The sequence below is a fragment of the Talpa europaea genome (assembly GCF_964194135.1).
Source record: "Talpa europaea genome assembly, chromosome: 10".
Taxonomy (NCBI): domain Eukaryota; kingdom Metazoa; phylum Chordata; class Mammalia; order Eulipotyphla; family Talpidae; genus Talpa; species Talpa europaea.
The window spans coordinates 7,599,213-7,621,754 of NC_140077.1; the positions used below are offsets into that span (position 1 = coordinate 7,599,213).

The 22,542-nt window shown below is 51.8% G+C and overlaps 1 protein-coding gene across 1 annotated transcript; it reads left to right on the plus strand.

The window, feature by feature from the left end:
* Positions 1-941: 941 nt before the first annotated feature.
* Positions 942-21,384, plus strand: SFXN4 (sideroflexin 4; the record flags this gene model as incomplete). Its single annotated transcript, XM_084244542.1, has 14 exons — positions 942-980; positions 2,830-2,895; positions 4,390-4,464; positions 6,330-6,356; positions 6,437-6,491; positions 7,931-7,956; positions 8,557-8,610; positions 8,695-8,751; positions 9,099-9,164; positions 10,004-10,079; positions 10,930-11,045; positions 14,556-14,641; positions 17,095-17,212; positions 21,307-21,384. The coding sequence occupies 14 exons, from the start codon at positions 942-944 to the stop codon at positions 21,382-21,384; spliced, it is 939 nt and encodes a 312-aa protein (XP_084100668.1).
* Positions 21,385-22,542: the final 1,158 nt, after the last annotated feature.

A 22,542-nucleotide genomic window follows, 5' to 3' on the forward strand; every position in this document is an offset into this window, starting at 1 on the left:
AATCCTCTCACCTCTGGCCTGCACTGTTTGCATAAATAAATAAATCTTTTTTTAAAAAAAACTTAAGGCTCAGAAATAGCGCCTAGCTCTGGGTTTGGTTTAATGCTCTCAAGAGGATTTTTTAAAATTCCGTCTTTTAAGGGACACGTTTTCATTTTTCACTGCGCTACGCAAATTAGGTGGCCTATGCTGACTTTCCCCAATACCTTGTTTATATATACGGGGCTGTTGAAGGGGTTTGGGGGGAGTACCGCCCAGGCTTGGGAGCACCTGTGCACCAGGGTAGATGAAGTGCGAGCGCGAGCGGAGGGCGAGGATGGGGACAGCTCCAAGCCGCGGTCTCGGCAGCAGGTGCTGTGGCAGCGGGGGTCCTGTGACACCCCCCCCAAGCCTGGAAGCGGCCAGATGACTAAGCGGCAGAGCGGAGTTGGGGCATTTAGCCTGCGGGAGAGGAGGGCGCGCGGGCCCAGGGCTGGGAACCGCAGGCGCGCAAGGCTGGGGGCGCGCAAGGCTGGGAGCGCCAAGGCTGGGGGCGCGCAAGGCTGGGGGCGCCAAGGCTGGGGGCGCCAAGGCTGGGGGCGCGCAAGGCTGGGGGCGCGCAAGGCTGGGGGCGCCAAGGCTGGGGGCGCGCAAGGCTGGGGGCGCGCAAGGCTGGGGGCGCCAAGGCTGGGGGCGCGCAAGGCTGGGGGCGCCAAGGCTGGGGGCGCGCAAGGCTGGGGGCGCGGCCGCGGCCCGCCCCGGACCTGGACCAGCGGGCGCGCGGGCCCCGAGAACCGGAACCCGGGGCGCGCGTGCGCCCGGGGCGGGGCAGCCGCGCGGCTCCTCCTCCCGGCCGGGCCCGGCGGCGGCCTCTGCAGCCACCACGCAGGGGCCTGGAAGGGGCGCGGGAGGCGGCGCAGGGCCCGGACAGCGGAGCCACCTGCAGCGGCGCCGCCGCCCGCATGGAGCCCAACGTGCGCTTTTGGATCTCGGAACGCCAAGTACGGCCCGGGCCCCGCGCGGCTGGGGAGGGAGACGCTGTGGGCCGGCCCCGACCGTCCGCGCCCGGCCCCGGTGACCTTGGGCAGCCCACGTGGTCGCAGCACGTGGAGGGGACGGAAGGGCAGCGCCAGCTTGTCGGATGCCCACGCCGCGGCGGTTCCCGAGAGTCGCCCCTGTTGCAGCCTGCGCTGCGGAGGGGGGCCCGGAGGGTCACGTGGCGGGGCGCCCCAGGAGCCCCCACCTCGCAGGTGTCTGTCCTCTGCCGCGGAGGCTGCGGCTGGGCCCGGGCTGGAGAGGATCCGCACTCTCGGGGCGCCCCGCCTCCCCGCCCCGCGCGTCCGCCACTCGGGGCGCACCTGCGCCCAGCGCCCCAGTGCGCTTGGGGAGCAGAGAGGCCCCGCCTGCGGGCAAGTCTGCGCGCGGCTGTCCAATAGAAACACGGTGGGAGGCTTGGAAGCTATTTAAAAGTTTCTTGTAGCCTCGGTAACAAAGGTAAAAGGAAAGAACTGAAATTAATTTTAATAATATACCATAATTAGCGCACTGCGCACAAAACATTAACATTTTGAAAGGTAAGCGATATAAAATTATAATTTCTTATATCAAAGGAGATTTTACGCCCTTTCTTGGGGCAAAGCCAGTGTACATTGTAGACACACAGCACATCTGCGTTTCAGCGCTCCATGGCCCGGGGCTCCTTGGATGTACTCGTTCAGGCAGAGTAGGGACGAGTCTAGTGTTTTAGGTGGGGAAATTCCGAAGCAATGGAGCTCATGTTGTCCAGGTGGAGCCAGGACTAGGCCCAAACCCTGCAAAATGTGGGGGCTTTTGGAGCTAACCAGACCCCCCTTCACGTGTAAGCAAAGCTGCCCTTATTGAGGCTTCAGTGGGGTGTCCAGTTCTCTGGACTCAAGGGAGGCCTCATAACTGCCCTAAGAGGGTGAAGAAACAGAGTCTCAGACTTTCCTATGTAGTTGCTTCAAGGTCATGGGGTGGGAGATGTAGACCCATTTGACCCCAAAGTCTTTTATTTTTTTAAAGATTTGTTTTATTTATTTATGCACAGAAGAACTAGGATGTAGGCCAGAGATGGCAGGGTGAGAGGATTCACCAGAGACAGAGTGGGGAGCAGAACAAGTGGATCTACTGAAACACACTGCTGAGGGAAGCAGCAGGTGAGACAGGAGAGGTCTGCTGAGCCATGTGGGTCATCTCCCTGGCTGGGAATCGAACTCATGTCTCATTGGCTAGCAATAGCTTGATAGCGCTGCGAGTTAACCCCTTGTGTCACCAGGGAGGCCCCCCAAAGTCTTTTAATCTTCAAGAGCAGTTGATAGTGCAGAGGCTGAGAGTCATCTCCTGGCTAGGTTTCTTTGAGTACATTCAAGAGTCCTTTTAAGCCTCAGTGCCCTCACCTGTAAGATGGGGATTTGGTGAGGAATCCAGGTGCACCAGGTAAAAGGCAGGTCATAAAACCCCACTGGTTTCTCATAAGAAGAGTTAACTGCTGAGCCTCCCTGGTGGTACAAGGGGTTGAGCGCAGCACTATAAAGCTATCCGCAGCCTCTGCAGCACAAGTTCAATCCCCAGCCAGCCAGGGAGCCACTCACATGGCGCAGCAGACCTCTCCTGACTCACCCTCCGCTCCCCTCAGCAGTGTATTTCGGTCGGTGTGCCTGTTCTGCTCCCCACTGTGTCTCTGGTGAATCTCTCAACCCCTCCACCTCTGGCTTGTACCCCAGTTCTTGTGTGCATGAATAAATTAAAAAAAAAAAAGGAAGAAAAGTTAACTTACTTATTCCCATGTATCTTCTGCCATTCATCTCTCTGGTGCTCTTCCCTCTCAAGTCTTTTTTTCAGAGATTTCTTCAGTGGACAGAATTATTGGATCCTACAAATCTGGTCCTTTCAATTGTAAGTATTTTCTTGTTCTTAGAAATAATGACTTTCACATTTTATTCTGGAATGGGAATGTGAAGACGTGGTCTCTTGAAAGCATTGAAATAACAGGATCCTTATGTACTGTCATGCTTTTATTCCTTCCAAATGCATGGATTATAGGCTCAGGGGGGCTGCATAAAAGTGTACAGGTGAGACCAAGCCCTGGGCAGGTGCTGGTGGTTCAAGAGGATGAAAACAAACCTCCCGGATCTTGGAGCCTGTCACCAACTGACCTGAAATTCGAGGGGCCCTGTAGTGAGGCTCAGCCTGGGGGACTGCTTCACCCTGTAGGGGAGGGGTTGAGGAAAGGTTGGGATGGGAAGGGGCTGAAGGAAGATCAGGGTGTGGACTGTAAGTAGGTCTAGCAACCACTGGGGCTTCTCCGTGGGGAATCTAGGCACCCCAGAGCTTGAAGTGTCCTTCAGACTAGAGGGGTTTGCACTGAGACCATGGGGTGAGGTCTATTAGGGAGGCTCTCTTTGGGTGCCGTGTGGGAGGTAACCAGAGGGAACCAGTCAATGTGATCAGTTCAGGGGATGACTCAGCTGTGCAAGCGAGTGAAGGATGAAGAGAAGGTACCAGGCATGGCTGAGGCTGGTGACCCTGTCAGTGACTCTTCAGGGCCAGATCCCATCCTGGTGCTCATGATGTTTCATACAACCCTGTTTATAACAGAAAGAAGCAAGAAGCACCCTGAATGCCCATCCTCGGGGAAATAGCGTGTGGAGTATTCATAGAATGGAATGCCAGTCAGCTCTTAAAAGCAGTGATCTAGTTTTCAACATATGCTATTAAGTGAAAACATGTGATATATGTGATGTTAAATGGAAAAAACATGATATCTGTGCTGCTGAGTGGAAAGAGCAGGATGCATAAAGTACAGTAGTTATGCAAATTATAATATAAAATAACCACTACTCCACATTTTTTATGGATACATGTATTCCTGTGTGTGTAAGTACACAAAATTGGACTGGCAGTTTGTGCCTCTGATAGACTGGGGAGGGGAACAGTCTATCTCTTTGTGGAAGAAGAAAAACAGAAGCAAATATAATTGTTTACAGTTGTTGATTTGGGGTGAAGGGGTTATGCGTATATGGTGATTTATTATGTTTCCTGTATTTGATTTCTCATATTAAGTGAATAAGAAGAGAGGAAATAGACTAAATGGATTAGCTGTGGGGTGGTAAGGGGTACGGGATTTCCAGGTTTCTGATGTGGTAACCAGGGGGGTGGGGTCCATTCACTGAGACATCTGGGAACCTGCCCCGTGGGGTCAGTTGCTGTTGCTGTCTGAGGAGCTGGGTCTGGAGGGCGTGAGGGACTCTCGGATAGAAGCTGTCGGGGTGTCGAGAACATGGCCATATATTGCATTGAAGGCAGATGTGGGTGAGCACACCTGAATCTGTGGATGAACAATATTAAGATCATTTCTTTGATTTTTTTTTTTTTTTGTATCTGATTTAGGAAAAAATAGAAAAATCAAGGCAACTGTTGTTAACCTGTGAAGATGCATACAGATTTGACTTGCGGGACCGAAGGGTAGGTTTCATGGCCCCCAAGTGGGGTCCTTGGGTGGGGTTGTCTTCAGCTGATTCTGCTTGCACGGTCTGAAATCAGGTAGAATGTTGCCTTTATCAACACTGCGCAGAGGATCAGCTTTAGTTGAAAAATCAGGTTACTTTTTTAATGGACAGTTGGCCTTTGAACAATGCCCAGTATAACTTGACTTCCCCAAGATTTAATTACAGGTATTCTTTGGATAGCTTTATAGTGCTGTGCCTTAACCCCTTGCACTACCTGGGAGGTCCCTAGGTGTCCTTTGGGATTCGAAGGAGGTTGATTCCCTGACCACCCCCTTCCCTCGCAGGATACAAGATCCTCTGATGCTCAAGTCCCTTAGAATGGACCCTGCCAATCAGCAGACTTGGCATTGTTGAATGTGGAATGTGGGGATAGAATCTGAGTATCATTGGACCCATACAGTTTATTTTTTATTTATTTATTTAATTTATTTATTTTAAAGATTTATTTACTTATTTTATTTATTTATACATGCACTGGGTACAGTCAGAAGCGCGGGAGGGTGAGAGAATTCACCAGAGCCAGAGGGGGGAGCAGAGCAGGCAGGCTGACGATACACTGCTGAGGGGAGCAGCGGGCGGCAGGAGAGGTCTGCACATGCGGGACCCTCCTCCGGTGGCCGGGGAGCAGCCGGGGATCGAACCGGCGCTGCAGAGGCTGCGGGCAGCTTCGCAACCCAGCGCTCAACCGCTGCGCCACCGGGGAGGCCCTGGACCCATACAGTTTAAATCTGTGCTGTTCAAATGTCAGATGTAGTTAGAATTCCCTCTCATAAATAGGGTTCTAGGAATGAGTTTTAAGGAGGAACCAGCACAGGGGTCCTCCTGTGCACTAGGTCCGCGTGAGGATTCTCTGTCCTGGCCCCTGGAGACTGGTGGCCAACTCCAGACCTTGGGCAGAGCTCTGAAGTCAGACTGTTCCCTTTTGAAGGTGGCACTCCAGGCCAGGTTCCCTTCCTGCCAGAGACTCAAACCAAGTCTTTTGTCATCTCTCTGCAGCTTGGGGGCTCCCTGGAGCCCACAGACGCCAGTCCAGCGAGGCAGCCTGTGGGATGCTCACATGCCTAACTTGGTTTTTGAAGAACTTGTCTGGGCCTCTGGGCCCACCACCTGGCCCTGAGGCTATGACTTGGCCAGTGGCGTGGGAGCTGCAGGTTGTCACCTTTGCTGATAGGCAGGGTCCATTCTAAGCAGCTGACTCTGAGCTGGGGGTGGCTGGATTCAGGGACTCAGCCAAGGGACAAGTTAGGTGTTGACCTGGAGTCCTTGCCACAGTCAGGAAGGCAAGACTTTTTAATGTTCTGGTCATTATCTTTTTTTTTTTTTTAAATATATATTTATTTATACAAGCACTGGCTACAGTCAGAAGCACGGGAGGGTGAGAGAATTCACCAGAGCCAGAGCGGGGAGCAGAGCAGGCAGAAGGACCGAAGGACACTGCTGAGGGGAGCAGCGGGCAGCAGGAGAGGTCTGAGCGCACCATGTGGGACCCTCCTCCAGTGGCCAGGGAGCAGCTGGGGATCGAACCGGCGCCGCAGAGGCTGCGGGCAGCTTCGCAACCCAGTGCTCAACCACTGTGCCACTGGGGAGGCCCTCTGGTCATTATCTTTGTGTGGCTCATCACTTCACTTCTCAGTTCTTAACATTTGTTCATTCATTTGATTCATTTATTTGGTTGGTTCTGCCCACGTGCTGGGAAGCAGCTCTGGCCTGCTCTCTCAAAAGACAGAACAAAGATGGGACCAGAAATGAGACTAAAGGGATTTGTTGCTGCTGTCACCTGAAGAGCTAACTGCTTGTTTCTTCTCTTTTTTCTCTTTCAAGATACAAGAAGCTTGGAAGAGAAGTCTTGTAAGTTTCAGCCCCTTCTTAATCTTTAGCCTCCTAAAAGACTAAACATCAGACTGACCTTTGTGTTCGCCCTCTTGAAGTCAACAGTGCACCCTGACAATAGCAGACTGATCCCCGTCGCGTTTCGACCTGCAGGTGAGCTCACTCTAACTTTCACATGTAGGTTGGGAAGATGCGATTGTAGCAGTTAGGAAAGGTTTTTTCCCTTTGGAATGATTTCTGATTATGAGGCTGGAAATCACAGCCTAAAAGGAATGTTTCAACAGCACATGACAAGGATTGGCAGTGGAGAAGAGAAGGTTTGGGACCCACAGCAGTATCCAACCCCGTGGAAAGATCTGGGCAGTGGGGCAGTGGGTCTGAGCCCCACCCTGCTTCATCATGCCCAAAAGAACACAGCTAATTCTTTCATCGATGATTCCAGAAGGTATAGCTCACAAGGGCTAGTATCAGGAATTCCCATAAAATTCTCTTTGCTATGAGCAAGAAACTGGAACCAACATAAACATCCAAAATTCAGGCTGTTAAATAATTCATTAAAAAGAATGAGGTAAAACCGACATGCGAATGTTGCTATTTTGACCTCGTGAATCATGAACATTCATAATGACATCTAGGGTGGTGAGTCCTTCCCAGGAGGTTTTCAGTTGACTTGACCCAGACCCAGCAGCGGGGCCCTATCTCCAGCAGCTATAGCCTTCTGAAGTGTAATTTAGATTTGAAAGTTGAAATTACTCCTTGATCCATAGTCTGCAGAGCGGGTATTGAATTAGCAGCTATGAAAACAACATTTCTCTTCTTCTAAATGGTCATTAAACAAATATTTTTGAAAAGAATTTTTTTCTCAATCAGTTGGTCTCAACATTGGGCTGAAAATATTCAGTAAACAGCCTCCCTGGTGGTCTACGGGTTAAGTCTCAGTGCTATCACCGCTGCAACCTGAGTTCGATCCCTGGCTAGGGAGCGACCCACATGGTGCAGCAGACCTCTTCTGTCTCCCCGCTACTCCCCTCGGCAGTGGATTTCAGTCAGTCTGCCTGTTCTTCTCCCCCCTCCATCTCTGGTGAATCCTTTTACCCGCCCCCCACACCTCTGGTCTACACCCCAGTTCTACACACACAAAAAAAGAAAAGAAAATATTCAGTAAACGATGTGTAAACAGATGTACTGCCGTCCAAGTTTTGAGCACAGAGTAGACTTAGCATCATTGTTAAGGATTTTCAGGATGAGGAATGAGCACTGGTTTCGACTCAGTCACCTGCTGCATTCACCCCTCAGGAGAGTCCCGACCAGAAGGTTTTCGGTTGACCTTGCCCAGCTCCAGCAGAGGAATCACCTTAACCTTCAGTGATGGGCTGGGAAGGCTGCAGAGGCCCTATCTTAGGTGTTTCTGTCCTGCGCTGAGTCACGTTTCCCACATGCACATGGTTATTTTGTTAGGGAAAAAATTGAGTAAAAAATGTCCTTTGCAGCCAGTGCTGTCAGGAGGCTGGAGAGGACTTGCTGAGGGGACATGCCCCTTGCACCTCTCCCCTCCTCAGCAGCTGCGGTCACTGGTGCTCTTCTCTTTGCAGCTCTCCTGCCTTTCTCAGCTCCCACGGTGAGTCCGCTGTGGCCATGATGAACAGGCGTAGAGGGTGAGGCCCGCCGTCTCTGACCTGGCCCGGAGACTGCCCGAGAGATGGTTATACCTTCCACCCTGCCCCCTACTTATCCAGTCAGGCATCCCGGCTTCTGGAAGGTTCAAGGTGTCACAGGGTAATCCCTGTGTAGGAGATCCCTGAGTGAAGATGTGCTTCCTGTCATCGGCTCTAGTGCTCCCCCTGAGCCAGTCTGCTCCTTGGGATCTGGAATTGCACCCCTAGCCCCTGAGGTTATCCCACTGGCTCTGGGACAGTGTTCTCACATAATGGAGACACCCCTCTGCTCCTCTTCCACACTTGACCTGCGTCCCTGGCCCCTTGCTGCCCTGCTCGGTGGCAGGTCTTAGGGGGAGGGACTTCTGGGAGACTCTTTGGGCCCAGCAGGTGCTCCTTTACCACGGCTTGTCCACCTCCCACAGTCCCCTGCGTCCACACCCTGCTGTCCCTTCCCAGCTTCTGGGGTGCGGTGCTCCCTTCTGCCTCTCACTCAGAAGTTCCTTGTTAACACAGACTGTCCCTCCCCCCAAACACTTACAACTGCTTTATTTCCTTAAAAGGTATTTTTGTCACTGCTATCAACAAGAAATCTGAAATCCATGATTTTACCTCAGGTAGCAATTACTTCTTTTTTGTGATTACAAAATTCTGTTGTGCCTGAAATCAAAATGTGATGTCTCTGCCTCTTCTTTCTGCAGGCTTCCTTCTATTCCTACTCCACGGCCTTCAACATGGTCAATGGGAATGCCAGCTATGTGAGTCCTGGGGAGCCCGCAGCTTTATGTTTTCTTTTTTAAAGATTTATTTTATTTATTTATGCATACAAGAACTGGGATGCAGGCCAGAGGTACTGGGGGTGAGAGGATTCACCAGAGACAGAGTGGGGAGCAGAACAGGTAGATTGACTGAAACACACCACTGAGGGGAGCAGTGGACGATTCAGGAAAGGTCTGCTGCGCCATGTGGGTCAGCTCCCTGGCCAGGGATCAGCTGCAGTGGCTGGTGATAGCTTGATAGTGCTGAGACTTTAACCCCTGCACCACCAGGGAGGCCCATGATCTGTGTTTTTTGCTAACTACAAACTTTTTTTGTTTGTCCTTAGAATCGTCGCCCACTTGAGAGTATATTACTAGGGACAGGAGTAATTGCTTCTTCGACCTTTTTTGGAGTGAGTATTTTAAAAATTGTTTCTATAGAATCTAAAAGGCTCTATTTGTTCTGATTACAAATTTATATTCCAACATAAACAATTTAAAAAATATGGATCAGTCATAAAAGTCATTTGTCATTCTGTCACCCCCTAATAATCACAAGGACATTCTAAGTTTCTAGGCATTGGCTCAGTACTGTTCTTTTCAAAAATAATTTATGATATGTAAACATGTTATGCAAATTGTATGTTGCTTTGGATGTCAGATCCCTGTAATGGTTAAAAATAGAGATTTTGGACTCAGATAGGCCTGGGGTTGCAACTGTCATCCTCAACGGCCTAGTACCTCTGAATAAGTCATGTGGCCTCTCCAAGGCTCCGTGTATAGGCCACTGTGCAGACATAGTGGGTTCAGTTCCAGACCACCCCAAAAAGAGAATGTGGTGAACCCACCATCCTGCTAAAACAAGTCACACCAGTGTTGTGGTTCCCGGTGCGCATAAGACTTCTGTCACTCTACACTGTCATCTAGCATGTCCAAACAATGTCATCCCTTCATTAAGACTCATTGCTAAAAAAGGCTGCCATCACCTGAGCCTCAGTGCAGTGTGACCTTGTGCTGGTGGGGGGTCTGTAAGGAAGGACACTGTCTGCAGGGTGCGGTGAAGCGAGCCGTGCCCCGTGCAGCTGTGACAGGCAGTGAGGACACCTCGGCGTGGCCAGAGTGAAGGGGTGCACGGCGAGCTCTCGCGTGGTCTCTTGGCCGTGGGGCTGAGAGGGGCCCCTGCGCTGTGCTGTCCAGGGTGTCTGGCTGCTGCCCAGACCTGTGTAATAGTGATTATTCTCTCGCTTTCCAGGTGGTCCCTCGTTTGGTGATGAAGGCGCCCCTGGATAACGTTTTGTGGCGGAAAGCCCTTCCTGTGCTCCTCATCGGTGAGCAGGAAACCAGCTGCCTCCGTGGCTTTTGAGCTTTTCTTCCATCTTCAGGGACACCCAGGTCTCTTGGGGGCTGATGGCAGCGGACACTGCTGCTGTTGGGGGGCTCTGGAGCCCCCAGGCCCAGATTCAGTCTTTGGTTTGAGAGGTGATGCTTTCCCTATAGCTTCGCCTTTAGTTGTCAAAGGATGAACGTGTCTGGAGACACAGGTTACATTTTAACGACTTTGCTCTCCATGTATAAAGACACGCCCTGTACGTGGATTATTTCACGTATCCTGGCGACAGTTTATGGGCAGATAATATTCTCGTTTTCAATTGAGGAGCCTGAGCCAGGGGAGGGGAGGTGGCTGTCCTGGGGTCCACACAGGGAGGCACTGGGTCACGGGGGTTCCAGCCCGGCTGTCTGACTCCAGAGGGAGTGAGAAAGACACCAGCTGGCTGTTTCAAGTTCACCAGCCTGTGAGTTCACTAGTTCACGTTCCGAATTTGGGTTTGGGAATGACGTCAGTGCTGAAATTTGGGGAGTTGTTTTACTGAAACATGGTTAAACCCGCTTAAGCAATTAAGGGGGCTATATTTCAAGAGTTCTAGGGTTTCTCCTGCCATCCTGTCAAGGAGGTGGGCTGGGCTTCAGGGCTGAGATCCTGCTGCTGGGTGTAGGTAGGATTCAAGGCTGAGAGGTCAGTGCCCTGGCCCCCTCCAGAGCCCCAGGAGAGACCTTGTTGGCTCAGCACATGTCAGATGACTGACCACCTTATGGGTCAGGGAGGGGCAGCCGTTGGTGAAAGAGTCTTGACACGCCCCCCAAAGTATGCCTTTTGTGTTCTCTTTTTCATGGCCACAGCCCACATCAGTGGTATGAATGTCGTTGTGTCCCGAAGTTTGGAGCCCATGCGAGGGATTGAGGTCATGGACAAGGATGGCAACGTCATAGGCTATTCCAGAAAAGCTGGGACAAAGGTAGGACACGTAATGGAGCCAAGCTGCTTGCCTTTGTGGCAAAGAATTGAATTTTCTGTCTGAGAGCCAGTGACACATCGTCCTTCAATGTCTTCTGGTCCTGTCTTCCCCCTCCTGGGTACTCTCTGAGTATTTCCATTTTGCACTCTGATGTTTAAAAAGATGGTGCACTGGCCTGGGTTCTCCAGAGGAGCAAAGCAATAGGCCATTAGCTATGTAGCTCTTTGCATATGTTCATGTGTGAAGGGATTTATTTTAAATAATTGACTCATGCAGTTGCAGGGACTGATAAGTTGGGGATGTGTAGGGCAGGCTGGCAGGCTCTAACCACAGACTATATAGTCTTGCGGCAGAATTTCTCTGAGATTCCTCAGGTTTTGCTCTTCAAACTGTCCAACTTATTACCCTCCACATTATGGAGGGTAATCGCCTCGTTTAAAGTTAGCTGATGTTGATAGTAACCACATGTGGAAACTACCCCACAGCAAGTTCATGTTTGATTAAATAACTGGAGATTTTTAGCCTGACCAATTGGCCTGAAAGACTGACCACCCCATCTGGGCCAAATGCCTGGCCCCTCGATGAGTGTGAAATGATGTTTTGATGTTTTTCTAGCTCAGCACCCACCTTCCTGGTCAGCTCTGTGCTCCCGGAGGTCAGCGGACACCCTCCCTGTCCCCCTCACAGCAGATTTTCTTAGTCTTCATCTTTGCGATCCAATTTGCTGTCCAAGATCACCTATGAAAACCCCATGCCTTATAAAATATAAAACCCAAACTCTTATAAAATGCCTCAATTTTTAGTAACTTGTATTATTAGATAGTATATCCTTTTTGCTCAAGTTGAGTCAGTGGCTTCTGGGTATAATCTGCTTTAAGAAACTGCGGCAGCCTCTGGTAGTCTTTTTGGATGTGGCCTTTTTTAAAAGTGATTTTTTTCAGCAAGTGAGATCTTTTTTGGTCTCTGACTTGAGCGAAAGAGTGGTAACCTGAGGCAGTAAAGTGACACGAAAGAGCCACATGGAACAGCCCCTGTGATGAAATGAGAAGCTGGGCTTCTCAGTGTCAGTATTCAAGAGGACACTCTCAGCCCGCTGAGGCTTCAGCTCAGCTCATCCATGCAAGAGGAGGTCAGGAGAGATGGCAGCTCCTTCAGTTGGCAAATGCATCATTATCCGGTTCGTGAAACATAATAATCTACATCCTGTCAATGATTTACAAAGCCGACTTGGAAACCGGCAGCTACATGCTACAGAGGCTAACCCACGACAGGGCATGATAATTACAAGTAACAAGGAGAGAAACTGCTGCCAGAAATAAAATACCTCATTTTCAAAATGCAGGTTCTGTGCCTAAGAAACGCCCCTAGAGACATTTAACAGCTTTCTTAAGGTATCATTTATGTCCTATGAAATCCACCCATTATAAGAGCAGAGTTTGATGAATTTTAGTCAACTTAAGCAGTGTGCAACCTTCATCACAGCCCAGTTAAAACATTGCCCTCACCCTCAGAATTCCCTTGTGCCCACTTACCATCTCTTCTCCCTCACCCCTACCCCCACCCCGGGGAAACCCTGATCTGCCTGTCTTTGCAGTTTTGTCTTTTGTAGAAATTTCATGTAAATGAGTCACACACTCCTTGTTTATATCTGATGGCTTTCACTCTTGAGGGTCACGCACCTTGTGTGAGTAACCTGACCCAAGTGCCCACTGCTGAGCCAGTTCCTCCCGAGGGAGGTAGCACCTTGGCTTCTCCATCTCCAGGTAGGGGACATTGGATCGTGTCCAATTTGGGGCTTTGGTGAATCATGCAGCTGTGTGTGTGGACATATGTTTGCATTCCTCTTCAACTCAATCTTAAACATAATTGTATTATAATTGAAGAAAACATAATTTTAATTGTATTGTGCTAAGTTGATGGAATGTTGGTTTAGAGCTCTGTGTATGACTTAGGGGTACAGGATCATCACCTCTTTCATCACAGCAGCTGTCACTGCAGGGTGTTGGGGTTATGAGCTATGCTGACTGCTGCAGAGAAGAGCGAGAGCCAGCGGTTCATTCACAGCAGCTCCTCAGCGCCTCCTGCCCACCAGGCACAGTGTTAGGCTCTGGACACCCAAACCCTCACCAGTTGAGATCCCTTCTTTCCCGGACCACCCAACCTCTCAACCTCAGGCCTGGCGAGCTAGGGACTAGTGCCAGTCCATCTCGTCAGGAGGGGCTTCCTTGTTTAGTATGAAGGCCAACTTAGGGTAAAAGAAAGGTTTGATGGTTTGCTTTTAAAACACAGTTTATCCGCCTTTTCAGAATAGTGTCTGCTGCTGTGTCATTTCCCTGTCACTGAAAGGTTTATTTCCTTTGGCTAAAATTTCAGAAACAGTGTAACCAGCAATATCTGATTGTAATGGGCACCTTTCATCAGATTTCAGGGCCTGGTCCATGGTGCTGCCCTTGACTGGCCTGGGCAGCCATGCCTCCCCGTGACAGGTGTCCTCCCGGCGCCCGGGACGGATGGGGCAGCTGGCCTGGTCCCGCTGATATGGACACACGCCATGCTCAGCAGCCGCGTTTATCTTGCTGAAGCTGAGCAATGCATTGATTCATGGTGGCTGAACATTTGTTTGGGGAGCCCCCTCCTCGGCTCCCCATGCAAGGGCAGGAGCGCGGGTGCAGGAGAGGGGCCGAGAAGGAAGGGGGTGGCCAGGTCCCAGGAGGCTGGAAGTGGAAGCAGGAGTGTTGGGGGCGGGAATGGTGGCGCCTGAGCCTGTCCACCTGGGGACCAGCAGTGCTGTTTTGGGGTCGGTCTCACCCCGGGTTTGGTCTGGCATTAGCATGCTTCACGGATGGTCTGGTATCCCTGGGAAGTCTCAGGTGGCCCCGGAGCGGCCTGGTTCCGAGCACGCGACTCACGGGAAATGGTGTGTCTGACTGTTAGCACAGCCGTGTGTGGCATAGGAGGGAGGACAGAATGTCACAAACTGCTGACATTTGTGCCAGCTGCAATTTAGTCCCGCACTGTTAATGACACCAGCCAAAGACGGGTGCCCGCAGGTGGACTCCCGTGTGCTCCGTGTGGGTGTGGTGCCACCCCAGTGCTCTCCGACTGGGTTCTGGGGGATTCCTCCCCTGGAAGGGTGAGGGGGAGCAGCTCAGGGTACAGAGGCTGGTGGGTTGGAAGGAAAATGGGGAGCAGTCCTGGGGCAGATCCAGCATTTCCACACTCCGGCTGCCATTTGGGTCTTAGGGAGTTTTGCCTAAGACGCCACCCTTGCTTGTGCGCAGTGAGTGTTTTATTTGGTGGGGGAGCTGTTGGACACCACTGCGTGGCCTCCGGCTCCCCGGAAACACCCGGCCTCCATGCCCCTGCGCGTCAGGAGTCGCGGCCTCCCCTTGCCAGGCGCAGCATTTCTCAGTGCGGAGGGCAGTTGCTGTTTGTGTCTCAGGGTGCAGGCTCCCTGCACACCTCCCACGCCACAGGCTAAGCTGCTTCCTTCCCACTTCCGTCCGCCAGGCTGTGAGGGACACGGCGACGTCCAGGGCGCTGCTCTTTGGGACCTCAGCTCTGATTCCCGAAGTCTTCTCCTTCTTTTTCAAAAGGTAAGGGGCCAGCGGAACCACCCCTTAGTCTGGAAGGACAGACTGGCCGCCAGGGGATGGGGAGCGGGGGAGGCCGGCGCAGAGGCTCCACTGTGTGTGACGCATGGAAACCTCTGGAGCAGAACCTGCAGCACAGGCGGGTGTTGCTTTGTGATTCTGGTGTGCCGTGTTGTGCGCCAGCTGCTGCTGTGAAGACAGAAAGGGAAATGCTGTAACAGATCTGGACCATGAAATAAAAAGTCAGTAGTCAAAGGTACTCTGCTCCCTGGTGGGAATCAACATGGTGGCCATAAATTCCTTATAAAACTTGTCAAATTCTGAACCTGCTTTAGTCATCTTCTTGCTAGACTCTTCCTCAGTGTGGACAGTAAGCCTGATTTCGGGCAGGTGCGGATCCAGATGCGTGGGATCCAGCCACGTGGACTATAACCCAGGCCCCATCCTGGGTCAGCTCCGTCCGTGGGTGTGTCCCTGCACCTGCTGAGGCTTGTTCCCCGCTTCTAGAGTGACAGGCTTGGAAGGGGTGCAGGTGCTCCTAGCTCCAATTGGCTGATCCCTGAGCCTCTTCTCCCCTTCATTCCAAGCATGTTTGAAATTAGATGAAGCTGTTAACACCAGAGTCAGCAGACTGTAATCCCTTTTGAGAAGAAATGGCCTGTTAGGGCCTCCCTAGTGGCACAGGGGTTAAAGTCTCAATGCTGTCAAGCTATTGCCAGTGAGTTCGATCCTCCACCAGGGAGCTAACCCACATGGCGCAGCAAACCTCTCCTGACTCACCCGCTGCTCCCCTCAGCAGTGTATTTCTGTAGGTCCACCTGTTCTGCTTCCCACTCTGTCTCTGGTGTATCATCTCACCCACACTCTAGTTCTTGTATGCATAATTTTTTTTTTAATTTCTTTTTTTTTTTTAAGAGTTATTTATTTATTTATTTATTTGTTTGTTTATTTATACAAGCACTGGGTACAGTCAGAAGCACGGGAGGGTGAGAGAATTCACCAGAGCCAGAGCAGGGAGCAGAGCAGGCAGAAGGACTGAAGTACACTGCTGAGGGGAGCAGCGGGCGGCAGGAGAGGTTCTGCGCGCCATGTGGGACCCTCCTCTGGTGGCTGGGGAGCAGCCAGGGATTGAACCAGCGCTGCAGAGGCCGCAGGCAGCTTCGCAACCCAGCGCTCAACCGCTGCGCCACCGGGGAGACCCCTTGTATGCATAATTTTTAAAAAGTGAATCTTTAAGAAAAGAAGAGAAAAAAAATGCCCTATTAGTGAGCCTGGGAACAGATCGGCCATGTGAGAAGCCCAGCTGGCAATCATTTAGGCCGTAAGGTTGGTTTAGGCGCTGGGCACGGGCAGCAAACGTCACCTGTGAAGCTTAAACAGAAGCCAATTGGAGGTCCTATCTTCTCTTCTCCCTCATGGGCGCTGGCTTCCTCTCCTGGAACACACACCTGGGGTATTAGTTGATGATGGACATGCCTGCCCACACCTCACAGTGTCCTGTTAAAAGATGAAAGATCAGCTCACTCCAGAGAAGGCACTCCTGTCTTCCACTCAGTTCCCAGACTCCAGGCTCACTTGCCTGGTGCTGAGCCATCCATTGTGGCCAGGCAGTGAGGTAGGAAACCCCATGGGACCTCAGGAGGAGCCGTGTCCTGGGCAGAGCCAGTCATCACTTCCTGTGGTCCATCCCGCTGGACAGGAGACATCTGCTCAGTCAGGGGTCCCTGAACCATCTGGCTGACCTCAGAGCTGGCCTTCTGGGAAGCTGGTTCCTCTGCCTGGATGGCTCTGACCTGGGAGGTAGAGAGGGTCTGCATTTTCCAGGGGGTATTGGGTGCCCAGGGACCCCAGGCTCTGAGGTGGCCTCCTCACACAGGCACCATCCCAGAGTCATGGTGGAGCCACCTTGGAGTGACCACAGTGCCTCTGATAACCCAACCCTTTCATCTGCGGCTGGAAAACGAAGGGGAACACTTTCATCTGGGAGTACATGGTCTGTCAGTGGCCGAGCCCCTCTGGGCCCCACTTTTTTTTTTTTTTTTGTGGGACCCTCACTGGCAGCCTGGGAATGAACCGGCGCTGCGGAGGCTGCGGGCAGCCTTGCAGCCCAGCACTCAACCAGCTGTGCCACCAGGGGAGGCCCACCATCTCCCACTCTTAAAGGTCAGAGTGAGGATGTCACATCCGAGGTGGCAGAGGAGGGTTGGGGAGTGCAGGTTCTAGAATCTGACTTGGGACAAGTGACTCAACCAGTCATGGGCTGCGTCCTTGTGTGTGTGAGGGCTGGCCATCAATGCACGTGCTGTGCTTCACCTGCAGGCCAGGGCTGGTGAGCACCCTGCGGGCAGCTGCTGGTATTGCCTGTCGGTGGGGCCGTGGGCCACTGCACACAGCATGGAGGGTGAGGGGCCGGCCATATGGAACCCCATGCCAGAGCTGTGCCCCGTCTCTTCCAGGTCCCAGATTTTCCAGCAGCATCCATGGTCGTTGTGGACCTTAAAGCTGTCCTGTACTGTGCTCGTAATGGGGCTGATGGTGCCAGTGTCTTTTAGTATATTCCCACAGATTGGACGGGTAAGTGCCCCCCATTTGACTGTCTAAAAATAACCCACAAAAGTTTTTTTCCTCTCATTATAAGAATAAATTATTTTCCTTCCTATAAAGCTACAAAGTTTACAAAAGTATAAAACAAGGTGATATTTTTTTACACATAATCCCAACACATTCTCCCTCCTACCTGCTCCCCCCACCGGTCTTGGAGTCTCTTTTTCTTAACAGTACATCAGAAGCATTTTCTGGAGCATGAAAAAAATGAGAAAACCTAACCTGTGAGATTACTTAAATATATTTTAAATCCTCCATCGCCTCCATGGACCCCACCCAGTAGAACTTTCTACAGTGATGGAAAAGGCCTCCATCTGAGCTGACCAGTCCAGGAGGCATGGGCCATGTGGATGTCGAGCACTTGAAACAAGGCCAGAGTGGCTGAGGACCTGGCATTTCAGTTGTGTTTAACGTAATTATACCTTAAGTGCTGACGTGCAGCCAGCGGGGCTGCGTGGGGCCTTAGCGTTCTGCAGTGTGGTATATATTACAATTGCTGATGAGTCAGGCCCCATTCCCAGCTCCTCTGTGACACTGAGCAATTTGCGTAAACTGAGACTCAGTTTCCTTATCTGTTAACCAGAGATGCAGATAATGGTATTTCCATGGAGGGCTGCTGGCAGGTATCAGGGACTTAGATGCCTGTAGCAGTTTCTGGCTTCTCTTAGCCAAATATTTCGAATGCTTGTTTTTGAACCTGAAGTGAAGTCAGCCACGTGCTCCAGGGCACAGTGCTGAGGTCTCAGCTGTCCTAGGTGTGGCTGCATTCACTGAGGGCAGCAGGCAGGGGGAGAGCATCGCATTAAAATAAAATTGTAGAAGGAAAAAATATTTTGATCCTCCTGGACCCACCTATTAGAACATGATTGGTTACAAGACTGCAGTCAGCGGGCTCCTTGCATGCCCCTGATGGCGCCACTTACCCGAGAGGCAGGTCATTGTAGGGGGATTTCCTGCCTCCACGATCTGGTTTCCTCCTGCACTCTCGTGTTCTCCCCACAAGCCCTGGCTGAGGGGGTGTCCTGGCAGGTGTTGCGGTAGATGGTGGGGTCCGCAGTGAGAAGGAGCCCCACACTCCTGCTGCTGTGCAAAGCAGTGCCTGGTGGCTGACACAGGCAGGATAGGGCCTGGTGTCTGCCTGAGCCGCAAGCCCAGGAATCCTGGCACGGCCTGAAAGGAGCACAGCCGCTTAGAAAGATGCCAGGACAGGGCCTCCCCTGGTGGCACAGCGGTTGAGCGCTGGGCTGCGAGGCTACCCGCAGCCTCTGCAGCGCAGGTTCATTCCCCGGCCGCCAGCGAGGGTCCCACCAAAAAAACAAACAAACAAAAATGCCAGGACAGGGGTCGTGAAGGAGCCGAGGTCAGGGGAAATAGGGGACTGACCCATAGGTTATTCAGCTAGGGGTGGCAGGGTGGGGTGTGCCTGGCTAAAAGCCTGGGCTCTGGCCAGATGCTGACACCCCTTTCAAAACCCCAGGAGTTGCTAGAACCTTATTGTGGTGGCAGCAAGGGAGATGTTTCAGTGGGGATTGGGGAAGGGGGGGGTGTAAGGGCAGGAATGGGCCACAATGCAGGTTTTCTCTGATCCCATGTGGATGGGGTAAAGGAGGAAAGAGTCCTGGAGCCCTCAGTGGCTTTTGCAGGCTTTTATTGGGATTACCAGGCACACGGCAGGCAGGAGTGCTGGGGGGCCGGGAGGCTGGCAGGCCTCCCAGCTCCCAGCAAGTCTTCACTCTGGGCTCTCCGGCCTTCTCTTATGTTCTCTCTGCTCTTCTCATGGCTCTGCTTCTCTCTTGCTTCTCTGCTCCTGCTGCTTCTCTTCTCTCGGCTTCTGCTGGCGTCCTCATGACGCCGCCCTTAAAAGCCCAGTCTCAGCCCAGGTGAATCCCATCTACCTATGCCCACACCCTACTCCAGGTGCCGCCATCAGGCATGCATTCAGGACCGCAGGGTTCCGTCATCCATCCTAATGGCGGGAGGGCAGAAAAGCCTGATACTTTTACCTTACCCTACAGGGGGGGATTGGCTTAGTCCAGCTGCATTTGAGAAATTCGGCTCCTTGTCCCTGCATTGTAGATGGGGGTGATCCTGGGGGTCAGGAGGGCAGTTGGGAGGCCACTAATTGGAGATGATTGTCAGCTCAGGGTAGGTCCATGGTGGTGGGTGGTGGGGCACGGGAGGAAATTCCCCACCCTCTGGGTTCTTGGGCTGGCCTAGTAATAAAAGCAGCATCAAATGGTTCAGTAGAGGAAAAATCAATTTAATCACAAGTCACAGGAGAAACTGTAATGATTGTTCAAGTCCTGCCCTTCTTGTCAGAGTGGGATTTATATCCTGAACTGAAGAATGGCGTAAAGGCCCTGGGAAGGGGAGGGAACCACGCAGGGGAGGGGGCTGAGGGTGTGGCCATGGCTTCCTCCTTAGTTGGGGGAAGGACTCTGTTGGGGAGCAGAGATCCCTTCTTCCTGGATTAGGGGAAGGCAATAGGATTAAGGGAAGCAGGTTTGGTCCTTAATCTTTTAGGACCTTCATTGTTCTCAGCTGAAAATAATCTGCATACTTGAGAAAGGCATCTTGAGCTCAACTCTTGAGAAACCTAGGGGTGGTCCAACTGGACGATCTTCATGTTAGAAACCCATCGCAAGGTCGGAGCTCTGAGTGTTCATACTGGGAGTGAAAGTGAGAACAGCATCCGCCATGTTCCTGGCTCAGGACAGAGAATACTGGAAGGAAGGGCTCTGATAACTAGGATTACATTTGGCTGTAAGTAAGATCCAAAGAGTGCCTTGAACAAGGTAGAGGGCCTCCCCGGTGGCGCAGCGGTTGAGTGCTGGGTTGCAAGGCTGCTCCCAGCCTCTGCAGCACCGGTTCGATCCCCGGCCACCGGGTGAGGGTCCCACATGGCACGCAGACCTCTCCTGCCGCCCGCTGCTCCCCTTGGCAGTGTATTTCTTCAGTCTGTCTGTTCTGCTTTCTGCTCTGGCTCTGGTGAATTCTGTCACCCTCCCGTGCTTCTGACTGTACCCAGCGCTCGTATTAATTAATAAATAAATGAATCTGTAAAAAAAATAAAAAATAAAAAAAAAGAACAAGGTAGAAATGTGTTTCTCATTCACATAGAGAGTGAGGTGGCCAGTCTGGGCAAGGCAGCCGTGTGCCACAGGCCCTTGATTCCTTGATCTCCGCACACCACCCTGCCTTGACCCTGAACTTCCAAGTCCAAGATGGCGCCATTCTCATCCCAGGAGGCTGTGCAGCTCTTCTGCTCCCATCATATTGGCCAGAACTCAGTTATGTGACCAAGCCATACTGCAAAGGAGACTGGGAAATGAGGTCTTAATTCAAGATCTGTTTAGCATTCTGCTGCTGTGGAAGGACAGATGGCAGGACAGATGGCAGGACAGATGGCAGTCTCTGCTGCAGGCAAAGACTTGTGAGAAGGGTAATGCAGCACGTGTGGAGATGATTGTTGCATGATTGAAAGTAAACATGGGGAGATGGAAAGGATTGTCAGCCGCTCCAGGAAGGCTGCGTGGCAGAGGTAGCCTTTGGAAATGGAATGAATTTGAACAAGCAGCGACAGGGATGGGCAGAGGACCCTGGCAGGCTTGCTGGATGGAAATGTGGCTGGGTCTCAGGGATTCTTGTTCATTGGGTTTGGTGTGATAACAGCCTAGTCATTACATAACAAAGACTTTATCGCTTGGAAGTCCATACTGAAGCATTTGTAGGAGCAATGATACACCTGAGAATTGCCTTAAAATACTTGGGAAAAGCCTCCTCACCTGGGTGTGGGAGGCACTTGATAAAAGGAGGCTGGCAGGTTGTTAGCAGTTAAAGCTGAGCTGTGAGTACCTGAAGGTTCATCCCACTCATCTGCATTTGTTTGTTTGAAATTTTCCACCAGAAAGTTGTTAAGAAGCTGGGTTACATTATTTTTGCTATAGATTAGATATCACTAAAAAAGTTGAGCTGTGAAATACATTCTGGAATGTTTGTTTTTAACTAGCCTCTAAGGCAAGAAAAGTTACTATAAATACTAAGAACTTGGCTTTGTCTTTCAGATACAGTGCAGTCAGCTTGAGAAGGAAATCCAGGCTGCCACAGAAGAAACAGAGCTCTTCTACAACAGAGGGGTGTAAGGGGGTTCAGGGGAGTTCATTCAGCTCCCGCTTGAAAACCTTCCTCTCCTCAAGGCTTTTTTTTGAGAACTCCACCAGGTCTCCTAGAAACCCCAGAGGTACCTACAGTTCCACATCCCAGATGGTGTCAAGGCTGGTGGGATCTGGAGGAAAGCAGAAATGAAGCTATCTAGTCTGGCCCATGCATGGGGGCAGCTGACTCAGCAGCAGTTGTCCAGGGCCTCTGAAGGGTACTGAGAGGTTACTATTAAACTTGTGTAAAGTGGAACATTTGAAAAATTAAAGGAGGGTGCTCAGGACACAGGCATCAAATAGATGGCCCATCTCGTGATAAACAGGAACCTCTGGTGGCCTCTAGCCGCAAAGCCAACCTCCCTTGCTACCCAGCTTATTCCTCTCCTGAGCAACTACTTAAACTCTTTGCTCCAGGCCATCCAGCTCCTCTGTGTCACTGGAAGCCACCGCCATGAAATCCCAGGCTGCCTGCCAGCAGTGGCGCCTTCCTCCGCCCACACCCACCCTTCCCTCCTCCAGGGAGGTCGAAGGTGCCCTGGACTTGGCCCATCCCTTCCTATTTCCTCGGCCTGGCTCTGTCGGATCTCCAGACTCCAGCCACCCCTCTCCTGTCGCGTTGAAACGGCTTGATTGATGAAAAAGCAGCCCCCTCCCTTTGTAGGCAGCCTGTCAGAGAATTGTCTGCCCTGCAGTGTCCACCCCAGGATTGTTCTCACCTGTGCCCTGCCACTCACTGGGCTGCCACTGCCGGCTGCTTAGACACCCTTTGGGCCTGCCCCGCCCTGAGCGACAGGCCCACATCCCCCTGCTGCCTGGTCTTTGCCACTTAGATGAAGCCATCTCTACCTCCCAATCTCCGGAAATGGCTCTGGCCAAGCCGGCCACCCTTTCTTAAGCCCCTCCGCAGCCCTAGACCAGTGGAGTGAGGGTTTCAAGCTCACCCTTCTAGGGCCCACTACTCCCCAAGCTTAGTCCAACAGTGCCCCCTGCTGGCATCACTCATTTCTCTCAGGTCTAGCTCCCTCCCAGCCATGCTCCCATCAGCTCTTTAATATCGCATCTGTTCCAAATGGCTTCCCAGGGCGTGGGGATCAAGTCCACATTCCTTGCCATGGCAGGCAGGAGCCTTTTATTACACACATC